Here is a 20670-nt window from a genome sequence, read left to right as displayed (position 1 = left end):
ATGAAAGTAATGGGACTGTATCACTGGGTCGTGATGAGCTGAATAGTCTTCTGTGTGTTTATAACAAACACATTTCAAAACTGTCACTTTTCAAATATGTTTAATAGTTACCTTTTCAGTGAAATTGCAAAAGCAACCGATAATCTGGCAAAGTAAATGGCAAGTTCCTAGTCAGTCAGAAGAGGTCCCCAATTTTACATTGCACACGGCTGTATGAACAGAGATGCATGATGTCATTGGTTGCTGCTGAATTCTGATGCTGAACATAATCACTAGGCTAAAAGCAGTGATTACTGTTGAGTGCTGATGAGCAGGTTCGGTTCACAATGTTTGCATGAATGCTTTTTGGCAATAATCTCAGTAATTTTACAAGATTCTTTCAGATATTTTTAACGTAGTTTTTAATTCGACCAAAAAGAATGACCTTTGGATCACTTAAAGTCATGGGAACATGCTGTCTGTATTAACTGCTGTTACTGAAGACACAGCAAAGTTCATTTGTACAGCAGCTATACGGTGTACAAGAAATATTTAACAGTAAGCTTTAATATTATATACCTGTGGATTACATATTGCTGCTAGTAATGATTTTCTCTGACATGAGTACGGGGACAGACGTTGTTAAGGTTCATCCACCTAATGGAACGCGATTTTATACTTTCCAGGTAAGCTCAATCAGAATATGTAAAACACTGAAGATTTAGTAAGGAACAATTAGTAGAAACCATTAAAATTATTTCAGATGTATTTCTCAAATGTAATTCAGTACAATCTATTTTTTATAGTTAACTTTCTTACCAATGTAACTCTTGAGATTTAAGATTTACATCATGAATGGGAAAATATTTGAAAAATATGGCTTCGCTTCTGTATCATAATGTCTCAATAAAATTTATGTGAGGTGTTAATAATTGAGTGGAGATTTTTATTATACCTGTAAATTTATGCAAGTAAGATCTTGGTTTCTCTGATGCATTTTTTTCTGCATTATGCCTGTTGTCTGTAATCTCACATTTTCTGATGGAATGATAATATCAGGATTATTTACTGAAATAATTTTTGGCAACCTTTTAGGAGATCTTGAATGAAGTGTCAAATAGACAGCTATTTTTTTTTAAGAAATTGTGCACCTGCTCATCAGGAAATCTGTTTTCTTGTGAATTACAATGATTTTAAACACACGCAATTTTTTTGCTCTTTGCTACATCATTACTGTGATTCTGAACTTTGATCGTCAATAACCGGTGATTTAACAATTAAGATCAAGCTTTGTTCTAAGAAGAGCAAGAGATAAAGTCACATAAAATAACATAATCTGGCATGAAAATAGTTAATGACTTTTGGAAAATCTTTTATAGTACCTGATATATTCTAATATTAAATAATGAAACTTAAAATCTATAAATTTATTTTAAAATTAATTTAGGCAAATAAATAATGCCCAGTTATTATAAACATGTCATTTTGGTAGCTATGGTATGCGCAAAGTTTCTTGCTGTATATTAATAAAATATTAAACTTCAATTGCAAAAGTGATATATCTTGTAATCTGAATGTGCAGTGGACAATTTGAAATTATGTAATATTATGTAATATTAGTAGCAGCAAGTGATGAAGATTTAAAGTACCTAAGTACATAGAATCTTCCACACTGTTATACCATTTTTAGTATTGAATATTGCTTATTAATTCCATCTTAATTACAAATTATAAATCTTAATTTTTACCTGTTTATTTGTCTTGGATTTGAGTATTTATGACATTAAAAATAATTACAGATCGTTTTGGAGTGCTAAAATTTAAAATTTGGCTGAAAATATCTTAGCATTTAGTTTTCTTATAGCAATAGTGTGGATAGTCAGAAGCTTTTTCCAAGGGCTGAAGTGTTGCCACAAGAGGACACAGGTTTAAGGTGCTGGGGAGTAGATACAGAGGAGATGTCAGGGGTAAGTTTTTTATGCAGAGAGTGGTGAATGCATGGAATGGGCTGCCGGTAATGGTGGTGGAGGCGGATATGATAGGTACGTGGAGCTTAGAAAAATAGAGGGCTATGGGTAAGCCCAGTAATTTCTAAGGTAGGGACATGTTCGGCATTACTTTGTGGGCCAAAGGGTCTGTGTTGTGCTGTAGGTTTTCTATGTTTCTAATATTATTTTAAATAATACTTCTCATTAATATGTTCAATGTTGAGCTCTTTTCACCTGTCATAGTCAGGACTTTCACTTTAATTTCTTCCATTTTACTAGGTGATTTCTGATATAAAAATGTTTCTGTCACCACCATTTGTAACAGACCTCCAGAAGATCTGTTTATTTATTTGATTTAAATCTTTAAATTTTTTTATGCTGTCCTCTTTCCTTAAGTACATTACCTTCTAAATAATATTTTATCAGTTGTATGAAAACTGCTAGATACAATTATCAGGGACTAAATTAATTAAAACTCGGAAAAACATATGTTAATAATGGCACCTAGCAGGGACTTGGTAAACTTGTGTCTGACTGAACTGATTGTTAGCACTAGAAAATAAGAAATAAAATGACTATCCTGCTGTCCTGTCAAGTTTGCTATTGTATCATTTTCTTGTGTAATTTATCTGTGCTGCCCTGTAATGACTTAAGCATTTAAGCAGCACTATTTGTGCTACTTCAGTATGTAGGACATTGAAATAAGCAATTTCAGTTCTGAGCACCAGCTGTATATATCCTACATTGAGTATATTTTGCTAGCACTACTTGCGGATACTGCTGCTATAAGTCATTACACATACTGGAAATCAGTCAGAACTATTGTGCCCACTCAGAACTCGGACATTGTGGAAACAGTTGTCTCTGACAAACAAAATTCCTATGAACACTCAGACGCTCACATGCATGCTGCTTCTCCAATTTTTGCACCATAGTTTATCAGTAATTTTTCCATGACAGACAAATCACATGAATACACTACAAAGCAAGTGTTAGATTTCCCTTTGGTTGCAGATTGGTGGATGTTGGAAATCCATTGTAACTACAATCTTAATCACCTTCAGAATGTCCAGGGGATCTTGAAATTTGCAATTACAGGAACAGTAGCCAACAGAGGTGTAGAGAGAATGAATGGAAGATGGTGATATGGTCATATCTAATCACACAATTTTATCGTCTCTTAGTCATTTCTGTCTGTAAGTTTATCCCAGCCACTGCAGCTACTTTGCTTGAAAATGATGAGTAAGTCAGCTTGTCATTCGAGCTAAAGGTCACACTCACCATTTCAAATATTAGCACTCTCTGGACAATAGAAGGGGGAGGCCAGTTTTTCATGACTTCCAATTAAGATCTGTTCCATCTGTGAACCTGTGCGTCTTTCTTTAGCGGGAAGTGATGGTTCTTGAGGAGAAATACTGTTCTATTTCAGGTGCTCAGTGATTCTAAGTGGCTGCTCAAAAGCCCACTAAATATTTGGTGACAGGTGAAAAAGTATAGTAAATGATGAATGACATTTATTTGCCATAACTTACATTAATATTTGTAGCAATCTATGCTGGAATTGCCTATCTAATGATTGAATATATAATTCAGCTTGGTATAATGCCATTTTTAAAATACAACTCTGATTAACTAAGTTCAAATTATAGGATCCTGACAGGATAACAGAGTCACAGAGTAAATTGTATTTGTGGAATAATATACTAACAATGTCTTTTGGAAAGAAGGAGGGGAGAAAATTGTAGAAGATACAAGAATCTTGCCAAACACTATTAGAATGTGAGACAACAATATTTAAATTCAATGCTAGTATTTGCTGAGTATATCAGTCTTTGTTATGATTGCCAATTAAATTCCTAAATGAAGTGAACTTAAGTAGTTGCTTATTTATCAGCTCTGATGCATGTAGATAAATTAGTAACATATATTAATCATATAGGATGTTTAATTGTACTTGACCAACCAATAGCATAGAGACTGTTACATTATAGAAATCTGTGATGAATATTCCAAAATATTTTCTGTACAATATTCCTAAAAATTTAGTGTCTTAGAAAGAATAAATTTTGATGCTTGCACATTTTCAATTACTCGGCACTTCAATAGCATTTCAATAAGTACATCTCTCACACCTAGTATATCATTCAGTATTTTCTCCAATAATTCCCTGCATGCAAAACATAAGAGCATGTGCAAGGATGAAGCAGATCACTATACAATGTTCAATAGAACCCTACCCATTTGAAACTGCAGCACACTTCTGTAGATTGGGAGCTTTTGTAGTGTTTTTTTGTAAATGATTTCTGTACTGTTTAGAGTAGTAATCACCTACTTTTTTTGTTAACAATTACAGATCTTTTAGGAGACTAACAGGGCCATAGGAATGAATTTTAAAAATCTCTGAACTTTTCATGAGCACAGTGTCACATCACGGACTTAATGGTTGAGGTATCTTTAGGTGGAAGTGTTAGATATTCTGGAGGCAAGGATGACTTGTCAGAGAATTCTGAAAGAGGAGTGATGAAGTACAGGAGACGTGCTTCTACCTCCACCTCACCAAGAAACCTAAAGTTTTCCAAGACATGAGTAATTGATATGGGTCAGCTATTGCAAGCATTGTGGCCAAGTACCTATGCTGGATTGCTTTGCTATTTGAAGTTAATGTTATCTTAAAATTAGTCTTCACACTATACTAACCAGTAGCAGCAGCTGAATTAAGTTATGCCATATATCAAAGCTTATAGCTCATCACTATTATGGATGTCAACAATGCCTCCTTTTCAAAATGCACTTCACTGTGTCATAGAGTAAGGCAGCATGGAAATAGATTGCTTGGCTTAACTCATCTATACTGACCAGGTTGCCTCTTTGAACTAACCCCATTTGTCTTAAATTGGTCCATATTCTTCTAAATCTTTACTATTCATATATCTGTCTAAATGACCTTTAAACGTTGTAATTGTACTCATTTCAGCCATTCCACTGGCCATTTACTTCGCCACCCTCCGTGTGAAAACTTGCTCCTCAGGTCCCCTTTAAACCTGTGCCCTCTAGCTTTAGATTCCGTACCCTGTGAAAAAGACTGTGGCCATTTATTTTATCAGTGACCCTCATGATTTTACTTACCTATCATTGTATTCTACTTGAGTAGAGGATCATGTGCTTCCTGAAAATTTAGAGCATGAAGTGGTGTTCTACATATATCACAAGAGCTATAACTCTTAACCATGCAGCATCTCTGCAGTCATGGAATGAACATCCTCATGCTGAATGGCTTGTTTCCATTTGTCTTCTTGTCATATTTACTCCTTAACATCTTTGATTCCTTATCTGATCTTGCCGGCTGGTGGTGTCGTGGCATCAGTGCTGGACTTAGAGGTCCCGAGTTCGAATCCGGCTAGCTCCTTTGCACACTCTCCATCCGTGCCTAGGTTGAGTGTCGAGCTAGCCACTTGACCTTGTTTAAAAGAAACCTGGAGAGGGATGGGCTCCACCCAGGTTTCAGATGCCCAAGATACAGCGTACCATGAGCAATCACCAAAAAGATCGGTGCAAAAAACTTGTCATGATGGCGCCCTGACAACTCCACTAGGAGTCTGCGCGTGTATACACACACACACACTCACACACACACACACAATCTAGTGTGTATGTAGGTTATGTAGTCAGGTCTGTTAAGGTGACATTCCATTGCCTCAAATTATATGATTTAATGTAGCATGTGCTAAAAAGTGACTTGCATTTCATTATAACCTATTTTGTAACTTTCACAACTTTGCCATAGTTAGCTGCAGCAGGATAAGCAACTTGTTATAAAATGATAATAAAGAGATGCCTATTGTAAAGTGTTGATCGGGTGAATCCCATTGCACTTGCTTTTTATCCATGCTCTATAGCAGTTACTTGAGCAGTGCCCTCAGTCCAACCATCTTCAGCTGCTTCATCAGTGACTTTACTTCAATTGTAAGGTCAGAATTAGGGATAATTATTGATGGCTGCACAAAGTTCCTCACTGTATTTTACTTCTCAGATGATGACACAGTCCACAACCAAATGCAGCAAGACTTGGACAGTATTCAGGCTTAGCTTGATGAGTGACATTTAACACTAGTGACACTCAAGTGCCAGGATATAATGATATCCAACAAGAGAAAATCCAGCTGTCACCTCCTGTTGATCAATAGCATTGCCTTTAATGAATCCTCCATCATCAATATTGTAGTAGTCATCATTGACTAGAAGAGGAACTGAAGTAGTCAGATATATAATGTGGCTACAAAAGTAGGTTGCAGGCTTAGAATCCTGCTAACTCCTTAACTCCGTAAGCTTGTTCACCATCCACAAGGCTCTATAAGACCATAAGGCATAGGTGCAGAATTAGGTCATTCTAATTTGGAGTGATATGAAATACCCTCCACTTGCCTGGGTGAGTGCAGGTTCAATGCACTCAACAAGCTTGACACGATAGTTGACATAGTAGCCTGCTTAATAGGCACTCAATTCACAATCATTCATTCACTACACCACCAACACACAGTACCAGCCATCTGTGTCATCTACAAAATGCAGTGCAGCAACTCACCAGGTCTCCTTAGACAGCACCTTCCAAACCCATAACTTCTACTTTCTAGAAAGACAAGGGCAACAAAAGCATTAGAACACAACCACCTAGAAGTTACCCTCTAAGCCACACATCAAGGACTACATCTACAGCATGCTACACCCACACTAGACCCTGAACAATTTGCCTACTGACACAACTGATCAACAGATGATGCCATAGCCACAGCACTACCCACTGTCCTCATTCACCTGGAGAAGAGGGTGATGTTGGAATGCTGTTCTTGGAATACAGTTCAGCATTCAACATCATGATTCCCCCCCAGGCTCAACAAGAAGCTCAGGAACTGCAGCCTGCACCCTGCTTTGTGCAGCTGGATCCAAGGATGGTCTTCCTCACCTCTGCTGCTCTGGCCCTCAACACAGGAGCCCCCAGGGCTGTGTCCTGAGTCCCTTCTTCTACTCCCTATGCACATACGACTGTGTTGCCATACATAGCTCCAATCTGCTGATCAAATTTGCAGGTGACATGACATTGATAGGCCTTATTTCCAACAATGATGAGACAGCCTACAGAAGAGAAATCAATGCCCTGACACAGTGGTGCCAAGAAAACAACCTCTCCCTCAATGACAAAAAAACAAAGTAGATGATTGTGGATTACAGGAGGAACAGGGACAGGCTAGCCCCTATTGACATGAATGGGACTGTAGTTGAGAGGGTGAGTAGTTTCATGTTCCTTAATATACACATCACTGAAGATCTCACCTGGACTGTACTTACCGGCTATGTGGTGAGAAAAGCACAACAGTACCTTTTTCACCTCAGACGGCTGAGGAGGTTTGGCATGAGTCCCTGAATCCTCAGGGCTTTCTACAGGGGCAGTATTGAGAGCATCCTGACTGGCTGTGTCATTGCCTGGTACAGGAACTGTACTACCCTCAACTGCAGGGCACTGAGAGAGTGGTATGGACAGCCCAGCGCATCTGTGGATGTGAACTTCCCTCGATTCAGGACATTTAAAGCAGCAGGTGCATAAAAAGGGCTGTGTATCTGACTGTACAAAATGTATACAAAACAATTATGTATACAATTTTAGTGTTTGGGCAATATCCTCCCACATTTCCCTTCTTTCTTGCTTGCATATTGCGTGCGTGGGAGATGCAACATAAAGATTTTTACTCCCTTGGATGTAAAAAAATAAATCTAAATACAATCATCTTCACATGGAAATATATTGCTGCTTCTTCACTTTTGTTGGATCAAAACCCTGGAACTCTCTTTCTAAAGCATTGTATAGTGTACAAGAAGAAAACTCACCACCACATTCTTGGGCAATTAAACACCAGATCAGTCTATGAAAACCACATCCTTTGAATGATTTAAAAAACACAGAAGCATAGTAACATTGTTGACTGCACATGGCTGTGGGAGCTTTTGAGACAAAGTACCATGGTTGTGAGCGGATATAACAATTTGAGTTGAGATTATCTTCTCTTGACCACACACCAGCCACTCCTCTTCACGGCCCTTCAGAACCCCTCATCCTCCCGTGCACTACCACTTTACACCTGCACTCTGCACCTCATACCTACACAGTCACTGCCTACTTTGTTTTCATATGCTTCTTTGTCACTTCATCATTTCCTGTCGGAGTCACCTTATGTACAGACAATCCTGCACCTAGTGTCGCTTTGTGTACTTACAATCAGTCTGTGTATATGAGCTAATTTCATGTATACACACCCAAAAGATTACTTGTACACTGTGTTTTAAAGGATTGTTTTTATATTTATATTTTTTTTGTGTTCTTTGTGTTTATTGTGCAGCATTTTTATGCAGCATCAAATCCAGAATAATAATTTTGTTTTCCTTTAAACCCATTCACTGAAGAATGATAATAAACATCAGAACACAACCGCCTAAAAGTCACCTTCCAAGCTTGAATCTTGAATATCAACATCAAGAGTTTATTGTATTACTTGAATATAAATGCAGTACATCAAGATACTGTTTTAACAACATAGAACATAGAATAGTACAGCATATTACAGGCCCTTTGGCCCACAATGTTGTGCTGACCCTCAAACCCTGCCTTCCATATAACCCCCACCTTAAATTCCTCCATATACTTGTCTAGTAATCTCTTAAACTTCACTAGTGTGTCTGCCTCCACCACTGACTCAGGCAGTGCATTCCACACACTAACCACTCTTTGAGTGGAAAAACCTTCCTCTAATATCCCCCTTGAACTTCCCTCCCTTTAACTTAAAGCCATGTCCTCTTGTACTGAGCAGTGGTGCCCTGGGGAAGAGGCGCTGGCTGTCCACTCTGTCTATTCCTCTTAATATCTTGTACACCTCTATCATGTCTCCTCTCATCCTCCTTCTCTCCAAAGAGTAAAGCCCTAGCTCCCTTAATCTCTGATCATAATCCATACTCTCTAAACCAGGCAGCTCCTGGTAAATCTCCTCTGTACCCTTTCCAATGCTTCCACATCCTGATGATGTCAGAGATTTGCTACCTACTGCAGGGAAAACTCAAATTGTTCACCTGTGCCTGCACACTCTGTCTGTAGATGTAAAGGCTACTAACACCCTGAACTTCATAACATCTGGTGATTGTTAAAATATCTATGGACATGTGAATGAATCAGACTTCCAGCTCTCAACTTCCAGAAGTTCAGAGAGAAGACTGTACATGTTGCTCTCTGGGCTACAAATATAAATCTGGAATTATTCATGAAATGCACAGGCTGTAACTAAATATGTAGATAATGTGTGGCCACTTATAGAAGATGTGAACACCAAGTATCTGGGAAATCTGGATTACTTGTCACCTTCAGGGAATTCTCTGTGTGACCATATTTCACTGCTGTGAAAGACTGATGGGATTTCTCTTGGTGGACAAAAATATCCTGCTCCCATTGTCCCTCATCTCATTCAGGCCATTTGGTTATGCTAGGTCAAGACTCAATGTAGAAGCATGTATGCAACATTAATGAAGTTCATATTGTTGGTCACATAATGGTGTCAATTTAACATCAGTTGCCATACAGACAATAGAATTGGAATAATGGAGTATTCTCGGTATAGCAAGCAGTGACTAGTAGCATGCTGCAAGGATCAGTACTTGAGTCACAGGTATTCAATATATATACCAATGATTGGGAGGAGAAAAGCAGGATTTCAAATTTTATTGACATGAAACAGCATAGGAGGTGTAAGCAAGAAGGAAAGTTACTACAAAGCTGAGTGAGTGGGTAAATACATAGCAAATACAATATATTGAATTGACTTTATTACTTACGTTCTTCATAATCATGAGGAATAAAAATCTTTATGGTATGTCTCCGTCTAAATGAGCAATTTATAGTGATTTATAATATATAGTATGTACAACAGGATAGTCTGTATAACATAGAAATACAGTTGTGTCAGCATGAGTTAAGCAGTCTGATGATACAAATGCACGTGAGCCTATCCAGTTTGGCAAGAAAAAAAGAGACTCAAATAGACCCGAGGAGAAAGAGCAAAGTGCACTGAGAAGATAGAATGGCAGTAGCTGTACCTCATTCATAATTTAATCCGCTGATATGCTTGTAGTGAGAAAACCTAACAGTATTGTGAGTGAATGCCATTTGATGTTACTCTGGATGATATTGTCTACTGTTATGCTGATAATTGGCAGCAGAGTATCAGAGTGGTAATCAGCTGGACTGAATCTGGTCTACTTGTGGGCAAGTTGTAATGTCAGGTAGATGTCTTTGTGGTAGTTCAATATAAATTGATTGGCTAGAGGCATAACCAGTTTTAAAGCATTATTCCACAGTTCTTTAGCTGTGATGATGTTGAATTCCAAAGCTTTCAAGTATATTCATTGCTCTCAGCCATTTCTTGATATTATGTAGAGCGAATTGCATTGACTTGAGGATCGACGTCTGTGATAATGGGGTTCAAGGAAGAAACTATGGTTGATTGACACCCCTACCTACACTTGGGTACTATGGAGATGTATATGCCTTAGATCCTTCTGCTCTCATTAGCTGCTATTTGTGTTCATATCTGGATCCAGTCTGTTTACTTGTGGGAAAGATTTAATCATTTGATTCAGTGCTGCTTTTCCTGCTTAGCACTCATGCAGTTTCAAATCTAAATTAAAAGTGTCTAAAAATCCCTAATATCATTTGTATCAGGAATTTCTTACTTTGTCTTAAATCATTGATTCCTACAGATGATGTTTCTCAATTAAATTGAATCAATATCCCAAAAGAGTAGCTGTTAAAATCCATAAAAAATGTCATTCTTAGTTTACTTACTGTCATTTTTCAGCTGGATCTGCAGAAGAATGAAAAGACTTGAGGAAGTTTAAAGATTTGAATTAGGTGGAAATGGTTCTCACCTGACTTTCAGAAACAAGAAAAAATCTGCAGATGCTGGAAATCCGAGCAACAAACACAAAATACTGGAGGAACTCAGCAGGCCAGTCAGCATCTATGGAACAGAGTACAGCTGATATTTTGGGCCAAAAAGTCGACTAGGCTTTTCCATAGATGCTGCCTGGCCTGCTGAGTTCCTCCAGCATTTTGTGTGTTTTTCTTGGGTTTCTAGCACCTGCAGATTTTCTCTTGTTTGTGATTGGATTACTAGACTGCAAAGTCTCTTCCAGGGATGCCTACCCTGAAGAAGTATAAATCTTCCCTTTGATGGAAGTTCAGTGAAACCACCTCTCACTGCTCCCCCTCAGTGATCCCTGCTGCTCACTGACTCTTCGACCATGTGGTTACCCAGGCCTGTTTCTACAGCCATGTATCCTTTCTGGGAACATATCTTCACCACCAGCTTGCACCTTACCTAACCTTATCTGTATAGAAAGTTCCCTAAAATCTTCCAGACAATTAAGAGAATACAACTAAAATTATTTTTCTTGTCAAGTGGATTTTATTCATTCCAACAGTTCATCTAGAGATGGGGTTCAATAACTGTGTGAAAAGAAATGTTTCCATTTCCTTACATTCAGTGGGTAAAATATTGGAGCCATCTATTAAGGTGATTTGAGAGTACTTCCAAAATCTGAATTTCCCCCCATTTCCTTCTCTAAGAGAATATTTGAGACCAAGATACCCCCATCCACTTAGGTTTTTTTAAAAAAATCTGGTTTACTTTAAATTATTGCAAAACTCTATCTTTCAACATACCAACATCGATTTCTCGAATTTCTGTTAATTGCCATCCCCCCCTCTCATTCATCATTTTCCATTTTTTTTCCCTCTCACACCTTGCAATCGATGTTGGTATCTTTCAATATTTAGTTTGCTTTTCCTCTTCCATTTCAAAAATGGTAAAGAATAAGTTTTGGCACATTTTGTTCAGATGGGCAACACACACAAAATGTTGAAGGAACTCAGCAAGCCAGCCAGCATCTATGGAAAAGAGTAAGCAGTCGATATTTCAGGCTGAGACCCTTCATCAGGGCTGGAAAGGAAGGTGGGGGGAGGGGAGGAAGAAGTACAAGGTGGTAGGTGATGGGTGCAACCAGAAGAAGGGGAAGGGTGAGGTAAAGAGCTGGGAAGTTGATTGGTGAAAGAGGTAAAGGGCTGGAGAAGGAGGAATCTGATAGGAGAGGGTAGAAGACCATTGGGGGGGGGGCGTGGTGGTGGAGCACCAGATGAAAATGATAGGCAGGTACAAAGAGAAGGTGTGAGAGGGAAAAAAATGGAAAATGATGAATGAGAGGGGGGATGGCAATTAACAGAAATTCGAGAAATCGATGTTGGTATGTTATCAGTTTGGAGGCTACCCAGATGGAATATAAGGTGTTGTTCCTCCAACCTGAGTGTGGCCTGATTGTGGCAATAGAGGAGGCCCTGAACTGATATGTTGGAATGGGACTGGAAAGTAGAATTGAAATGGGTGGTCATTGGGAAATCCTGCTTTTTGTGGCAGACGGAGTGAAGGCGCTCGACGAAGCAGTCTCCCAATCTATGTGGAGTATCAGTGATAGAGAGGAGGCTACACAGGGAGACCAGATATAGTAGATTACACTCACAGACTCAGGTGAAATGTCACTATGGTGAACTACATATACCTGTCTGGACATGCCCCCCCCCCACCCCCGCTGACTGCTCCTGTGGCACCTCCCACAGACCCCGGTATAAAGGCGATTGGAGGCACAGCCCCGGCCTCAGTCTCCAGGATGTTGTGTAGTGGTTGCTTGCTGCTTGCGCTTTCTTCCAGCCAATAAAAGCCTACCTTAACTCATGTCTCCGAGAGTTATTGATGGTGCATCAGTCACCTCACCTGGAATGACTGTTTGGTGTCCTGAATGGTAGTGTGGGAGGAGATGTAGGGTCAGGTGTAGCACTTTTTCTGCTTGCAAGGATAAATGCCAGGAATGAGATCAGTTGGGAGGGACCAATGGACAAGGGAATGGCTTAAGGAACAATCCCTGTGGAAAGCGGAAAATGGGGGTGGGGAGGGAAAGATGTGGTTGGTGGTAGGATCTTGTTGGAGACAGGAACTGATAAATGCGAATGGTATTTTTACAAGTGACAGGGTGGGATGAGGTATAGTCAACATAGCTGAGAGAGTCAGTGGGTTTATAAAAGATATCAGTAGATAGACTGTCTCCAGAGATGGAGACGGAACGGGAAAGGGGAGAGAGGTGTCAGAAATGGACTAATTAAATTTGAGGGCAGGATGAAAGCTTGATGAAATTGCATTACCCTTTCACTAATTGAGGGTATTTCATGTTCCCCTTCTGTAAGGACATATAGAAAACTAGACATTCACCCAACACTTGTTTTAAAGGTTTCCTAATTTTACTGACAACTTTCCCTTGAAAGCTCCCTCTTCTTTCCCTCCCCATTTCTATTCCACAGTCCTTTATTTCTCACAGTTCTGTCTCCTACTTCATTACTTCCTTTTGTTCCTGTTTCACGTGTCCACACCATCAGTCTTGTATCTTTATCTTAATAGAAAGAATAAAGCCAATATCATGATGTAGCATAAGAACATAAAATGCTTTTTGTTACATTTGGTTTGTCTGGTGTGGAAATTTGCAAGGAGTGATGATTCAATCCAAAACACTGACTAATACCATCTGGATAGTTGAGCAATATTCCTGTGATTTGCTCAGTAAAACCTTCTGCTTGTCAAAATGCACCAACAAACAGTATTATAATATCAAATGTTAATTGCATGTAAGCAAAGCTTACATAAAAATGTATTGTATTAAAATAATTTGAGTGTGAATCAAGCTGCTACAATAAATTTAAAAACTATATTTTTCATTGCATAAATTATTTCTCTGCAGTTTTGTATTTCAAGGAACAGACTGCTAATATGCAAACTACCCCTACAAAGCCAATGAGCTAAAATTAAACTACAGCACTTAGATTTTTTTGAATGGGTCATTAAAAATCATGAAATATGAGTTTTCTGTCTATTTGATACCTTCTTTGAATTATTGCCATTTTGGAATGACTTTGCCTCAGTAAGTCAGGTTGGAGAGCTATCATTTCACATCTGTTACAAAAAGTCTGTGTCAGTAAGAACCGGTTACCTTTGAGTTCTGGGGAGTATTTGTTTTTCCCAAATGTACTGTATATAATGTACTGTTATAAAAAATTATGATGCTCCTCTTTCAACTAGTTTCCTCAAACTTTCACCTCAAGCTCAACCTAAATGAATATCTCAAGTATTTAACCAGGAGAGAGAAGTAAAAGAGGAAGCCATTTTGCAGCAGCCCTTTTGTTTTGCAGTTAATGATATCTTTATTGTACGTTGTTCTATGGAGGTTTTCCCCAGTACAATTCAAGGCACTAATTTGCATTATGAGGAGAATTTCTAAATGGAAATATTATTTAATGAGGCTAGAAAGGTTAATATACAGGCAATAGCTCACATTTATTTGATTCCTCATATACAATATGTGATTAGCAGAGCATTATCAAGCAAAATTTTAGAATCAGAATTAGATATATTGTCATTGACATGATGATATGAAATTTGCTGTTTTACAGTAGCAGTAAATTGCAAAGGCATTAAAAATTACTATTAATTACAAAGTTAAATAATGCCATGAACAGGAATAATGAGGTAGTGTTCATGGATTCATGGACCATTCAGAAGTCTGATGCTGGAAGGGAAGAAGCTGTTTCTCAGTGGTTGAGTGTAGGGTTTCGGGCTCCTGTATCTCCTCTCCAATGGCAGTAACTAAAAAGAGCATATCCTAGATGAGATGGTCTTATATGATGGATAATGAGATAAAAATAGGTATGCAAGTACAGATGACTAAAGTGGTAGGCTTTAGTGTTCAATATAAATGATGAAAGAGCAGTAATATTTTAGGGAGAGGATACCTAATGTTAGGACCGAAGTAGTGAGTGACATAGCTACAAGCAATGGAACAAATTAAATCTGGATACAGCAAGAGACTGGATTTGGAGGAGGGAAGAAGTCTTTAACTTCTAAAGGTGATAGAGATATGAGCAGTGTTAGTGAGGAGAGTTTGTAAATCCTTTCACGTCTTATTTAGCTCAAGATGAAAAAGTCAGATAATCATTTCTTGAAACACATTTTGCACATCAATCTATATTTAGGAATTTGTAAAATGTTGTATGTACAACAACAGTATTGGGGGCAAGAAAAAATAGGTATTGCTGTGCTTAATATGTTAGCAGACTATAGGAATGATTTAGAAACTATTTCAAAATAGGAGACTAATATGCCAATAAATGCAGTGACCATGCTCAACTTGGAAATAATTACAGTCCATCCATTAACTAGAACTAGAATCGTAATAAAATGCCCAAAATTGACAGCCATTTTGATTGATTGCACATACAACTTCTCTCATCTGGTCAGTTTGAGTTGTTTGTAGATCTTTTGGATCCATTTAATCTTCTTCTGTCTTATTATCAAACACTCCAATGCAAGCGGTCATTTTATGCCCATCAATTAGTACTTTTTTTGTCTTGTGATTGTGAATGCAATCTTAAATGCATTATAGTTGCTAGAACTCCAGTTCTGATTATTATTATGGTGCTAGATTTGTTACAGTATTGGATGAGATACTATGTTTAATTTTATGTTTCAGTTCCTATGGACACGTTTTTAGAACAATTGAACCTTGCACAATTTATATTTGAATTTCCCTGAAAAAATGGTTTAGCTGTCATATGTGCAACAAAGGCGTGTGTGGTGGGGTGAGTGAAGGGGTGGTAGGGAGTCATCCTTCTTGATCATGTGAAGTTTAATCTTGGTGAATGATTTCTTAAAAAATAATTTAGTGCTGTTCACTTCTCTTGTCTGATAAAAGGTGGGTTGATGAAGGTGTAATTTCAGCATTATTCACATCTGTTTATTTGATGAATCAGCCTTTGCTAACTGAAGAACTCAGAATTATCTGTTTGAGACGAACTGAGGATAAAATTGCTTTCTTCATCTGGTGAAAATCCCATTGATAATTTGGCTACAATAACACGCTACTCAGAAATTCAGTTTCAGTGAAATAACATCTGTTTGCTTTATCTTGACCAGATATTTAAGTGCACAATCTCATAAGTGTTTATCTAAGTCCAATGTCACAAGGTCAGTATCTTCAAAGTCCTTGGCATTATCATTTCAGAGGATCTGTTCTGGGACCAGCATTTAAATGCCATTTCAAAGAAGGCGTGACAACACCTCAACTTTCTTGGAAGTTTGCGCACATTCAGCATGTCATCTAGAATGTTGACAGGCCTCTATAGACGCATAGTAGAGAATATCCTGTCAGGTTGCATCATGGCCTGCAATGGAAACACCAGTGCCCGTGAATGGAAAAGCCTACAAAATGTAATGGATACTGCCTAGTCCAGAACTAGAGAAGTCCTCCCCACCATTGAGCACGTACACGGAATGATGCCACGAGAAAGCATCTATCATTGAGGACACCCACATCCTAGGCCATGTTCTCTTGTCACTGCTGCCATCAGGAAGGAGGTGGAAGATCCTTAGATCCCACACTGCCAGGTTCAGGAACAGTTATTCCAGAACCTAAGGACTCATTTTAAAGTACTCTACAACTCATGTGCTCAATAGTTATTTATTCTTATTATTTGTTTTTCTTTTTTATTGCAGAGTTTGTCTACTTTCATACATTGGTTGTTTGTCTTTGTGTGTGGCTTTCCACTGATTTCATTGTTTTTTTTTGTATCTAATGTGAATGCCCGCAAGAAAAATAAAACTCAGGTTAGTCTATTGTGGCATATACATACTTTGACAATAAATTTACTTTGAATTTTATGGTCAAATAAATACATCCACAGGTTACAGAGCATTGCTTCAAAATTTATACTGTAAATAAAATACATGTATAGTTTCAGGTAACAGAGACTACAGAAAGATGCATTTTGATATGCCATTAGAACTGCGAATATAAATCCCTTCAGTGCTTTTTAATTGCATTCATCCAATGGTTAATTATCATTAAGTGCTCAATTATAAGTCTAAACTTTGTCCTTTTCCACATCAATGTTCTTCAAATTTTGCTATCACCCTTACTTGAAATAGTTGGATTAGTTGCTTTGTTCATTTAAGATAATGCCTCAAACCTGTTCTTTTGTATTATGTTGTTTCAAGTTGTTATACAATGTCTAAGACTCATTCTTTTGTGTATTTCACAATGCATTGCCATGTGCCTCACATCACACATAACCAGTCATAGTTGAGTATACATTGATATCTCACTATCAACAAGCTATTTTTCTGGTTTTCAAATCTTACTGGAAGTTTCAAGAGTGTCTGGTGACCTTGGTTTATCCTATCCCTTTATATATTATGAATAGGGAGTATTCAGATGAAGTTCTAAAATAAAAGATTATATGTTTTGTATCTCCAAAACATCAAATACATGAAAGCAACGACACAGAGCTGGGAATAAAGTATCATAGTTTTGTTTTTACTTTAAGCGAGGTGTGCACTTATCACTTATAAATTGAGAAGCATTTTATATTGTTTAATTAAATAATTTATTACGGATATGTTATGACACTACCAAGTGATAAGTACGCACTTGCTTAAAGTAAAAACAAATCTAAGATACGTTATTCCAGCCCCATGTTCTTTGCTTTCAATTAGTTTGAAAGTCTGAGTCACATAGACTTATATAGCTAGGATACCTAAGACTTTTGTACAGTACTCTAGTAATTAGCACTCTACTACTGCTACAAAATAAAAACAAGTTTCATGACGTGTGAGGATGATAAAGCCAATTCTGATATGGGCCTCTTTTGTGGACTGAAAGTGGGAAGGGGGCAGGGATGGGAGAATCATGGTTGGGAAAAGGGGAAGGGAGAGGGGAGGGCATGGGAAGCACAGAAAGACATTTTGTAATGATCAGTAAACCAATTGTTTGGAATCAAATGACCTTGCTGATGACTCAGGAATGAGTTTGTCTCCACCCACATTATCCCCTATCCCTGGCACTCCTTCTCTGCCACATGAACCACACCCTACGTGTTGGCATTCTGAACAATGCATGGCATGCTTCACTGGACAATGCGGATCATAATGTATGAGTGCAGTATCTGACATCACCATTCCCTTTACTTTTTTGAAAGCCGCCCGACATTACTTTGGTCATTGTCATTTCTTCTTTGCCATTTCTTCTATAGTAATGTGTTCAAGGGCTGGAGTACAGTACCTAGGTTTAGAAGGAACTTGTTATAGTAATTGACAAATCCTAAAAAGTATTGCAACTGTGACACATACTTTGGCTTGGGGCATCCTCTACTGCTTGAATTTTATCAGCACACTTGTGTAATCTTTGTGCATCGATGGTGTGACCACAGTAAGTGATGCTTGGTTTAAAGATTTCACACATGTTGCATCATGTTCCAAGTGTATAATCTTCTAATCTTTTTAACACTGCTTGAGATTTTAGAGATACTCCTTGACAGCCTTACTGGTAACAATTATGTCATCCAGATAACACATTGCCTGGGTCTACAGGTGCAAATGCTACTCCCAAACTAGCCTATTATAGCAATAAAGCCTTTTGTGAGTGTTTATGGTGAGAAACACTTTGGACTTTTCTTCCATCTCTATCTTTAGATAGGCCTCAGCTAAGACCACTTTGCTGAAGATTTTTCCTTAAGAAAGGTTTGCAAAGATATCCTCTATCTTGGGCAGAGGGTATTGATCACAAGATCACAAAACAAAGGAGCAGAAGTAGGCCATTCGGCCTATTGAGTCTGCTCCGCCACTCCACCGTGAGTTAAACTATTCTCCCATCTAGTTCCAATTTCCAGCTTTTTTCCCATATCCGTTGATACCCTGACTAATCAGATACCTGTCAATCTCCCCCTTAAAAACCTTCAATGATTGGGCCTCCACAGCTGTATGTGGCAATGAATTTGATAAATCCACGACCCTCTGGCTAAAAAAAGTTTCTCCTCATCTCTGTTTTAAATGGGTACCCTCTAATTCTAAGACTGTGACCTCTTGTCCTGGACTCACCCACCAAGGGAAACAGCCTTTCCACATCTACTCTGTCCAACCCTTTCAACATTCGAAATGTTTCTATGAGATCCCCTCTCATTCTTCTATACTCTAATGAATACAATCCAAGAGCTGATAAACGCTCCTCGTATGTTAGTTACTGCATTCCAGGAATCATCCTAGTGAATCTTCTCTGAACTCTCTCCAACATCAGCACATCCTTTCTGAGATAGCGGGCCCAAAACTGCACATAGTATTCCAAATGGGGTCTCACCAGTGCCCCATAGAGCCTCATCAACACCTCCTTACTCTTATACACTATTCCTCTTGAAATGAATGCCAACATATCATTCATTTTCCTTACTGCCGATCCAACCTGGTGGTTAACCTTTAGGGTATCCTGCACTAGGACCCCCAAGTCCCTTTGCACTTCCGATTTTTGAATTTTTTCCCCATCTAAATAATAATCTGCCCGATTGTTTCTTCTTCCAAAATGTACAACCGTATATTTCTCAACATTGTATCTCATCTGCCATTTCTTTGCCCACTCTCCTAAATTGACCAAGTCTCTCTGCAACCTTTCCGTTTCTTCAACACTTCCTGCTCCTCCACCTATCTTGGTGTCATCCACAAACTTAGCCACAAAACTGTTTAATCCATAATCTAAATCATTGATATACAGTGTAAAAAGAAGAGGCCCCAACACTGACCCCTGTGGAACACCACTAGTGACCGGCAACCAACCAGAATAGGATCCCTGTATTCCCACTCTTTGCTTTCTGCCTATCAGTCAATGCTCTACCCATTCCAATATCCTTCCTGTAATTCCATCGGCCCCCATCTTATTAAGCAGCCTCTTATGTGGCACCTTATCAAAGGCCTTTTGAAAATCCAAATACACAACATCCACAGGCTCTCCCTTGTCAATCTTATTTGAGATTACCTCAAAAAATTCCAATAGGTTGGTGAGGCAGGATCTTTCCTTCATGAAACCATGCTGGCTTGGGCCTATTTTGTCATGCAGCTCAGGGTAATTCATAATCTCTTCCTTCAGGATCGACTTCAATAACTTTCCAACTACCGATGTCAGACTAATAGGTCTGTAATTTTCTTTTTGCTGCGACCCCCTTTCTTAAACAACGGAACTACATTTGCAGCCTTCCAGTCCTCTGGAACCGTGCCCGAGTCTACTGATTCCTGGAAGATTATTTCCAATGCCTCCACAATCTCCAAAGCCACCTCCTTCAGAACCCGTGGATGCACTTCATCTGGTCCGGGAGACTGATCTATCCTTAGTCCATTTAGCCTCGCAAGCATTTTCTCTCTAGTAATCTTAACAGTACCTAATTCTATTCCCTGAGACCTCTGGCTATCAGGTATGTTGCTAATGTCTTCCACTGTGAAGACTGATGCAAAATACTATTCTACTTTCAGTACTGGGTTGATGGTGTTAAAATCACTGACAGATACATACTCCTTGGCTACTGGGACTATTGTCCTTGCTCATGAGGTCCCTTCAGTCTTGGAAATAATTTCTTAAGCCTCCATTTGAAGTAGTTCACATGGCTGCTTTATCTTTGATGATATAAGGAACCTGGCAAGCTTTGTAAAACTTGGGCATGGCATTTTCATTTTAACACCATTTTACTTCTGATATGTTT

At 38.5% G+C, this 20670-nt stretch overlaps 1 protein-coding gene across 1 annotated transcript in view; it reads left to right on the top strand.

Moving 5' to 3' along the window:
* Positions 1–584: 584 nt before the first annotated feature.
* Positions 585–20670, top strand: part of ppfia2 (PTPRF interacting protein alpha 2) — a 260698-nt gene continuing 240612 nt past the window's right edge. The window contains exon 1 of the mRNA XM_059978396.1: positions 585–665. Coding sequence (XP_059834379.1) covers positions 585–665 — 81 coding nt within the window. The remainder of the gene's footprint in view (positions 666–20670) is intronic.

This window comes from Hypanus sabinus, chromosome 8 (genome assembly GCF_030144855.1).
Source record: "Hypanus sabinus isolate sHypSab1 chromosome 8, sHypSab1.hap1, whole genome shotgun sequence".
In the NCBI taxonomy this organism is placed as follows: Eukaryota; Metazoa; Chordata; class Chondrichthyes; order Myliobatiformes; family Dasyatidae; genus Hypanus; species Hypanus sabinus.
This window is presented reverse-complemented; position numbering and strand designations above follow the sequence as displayed.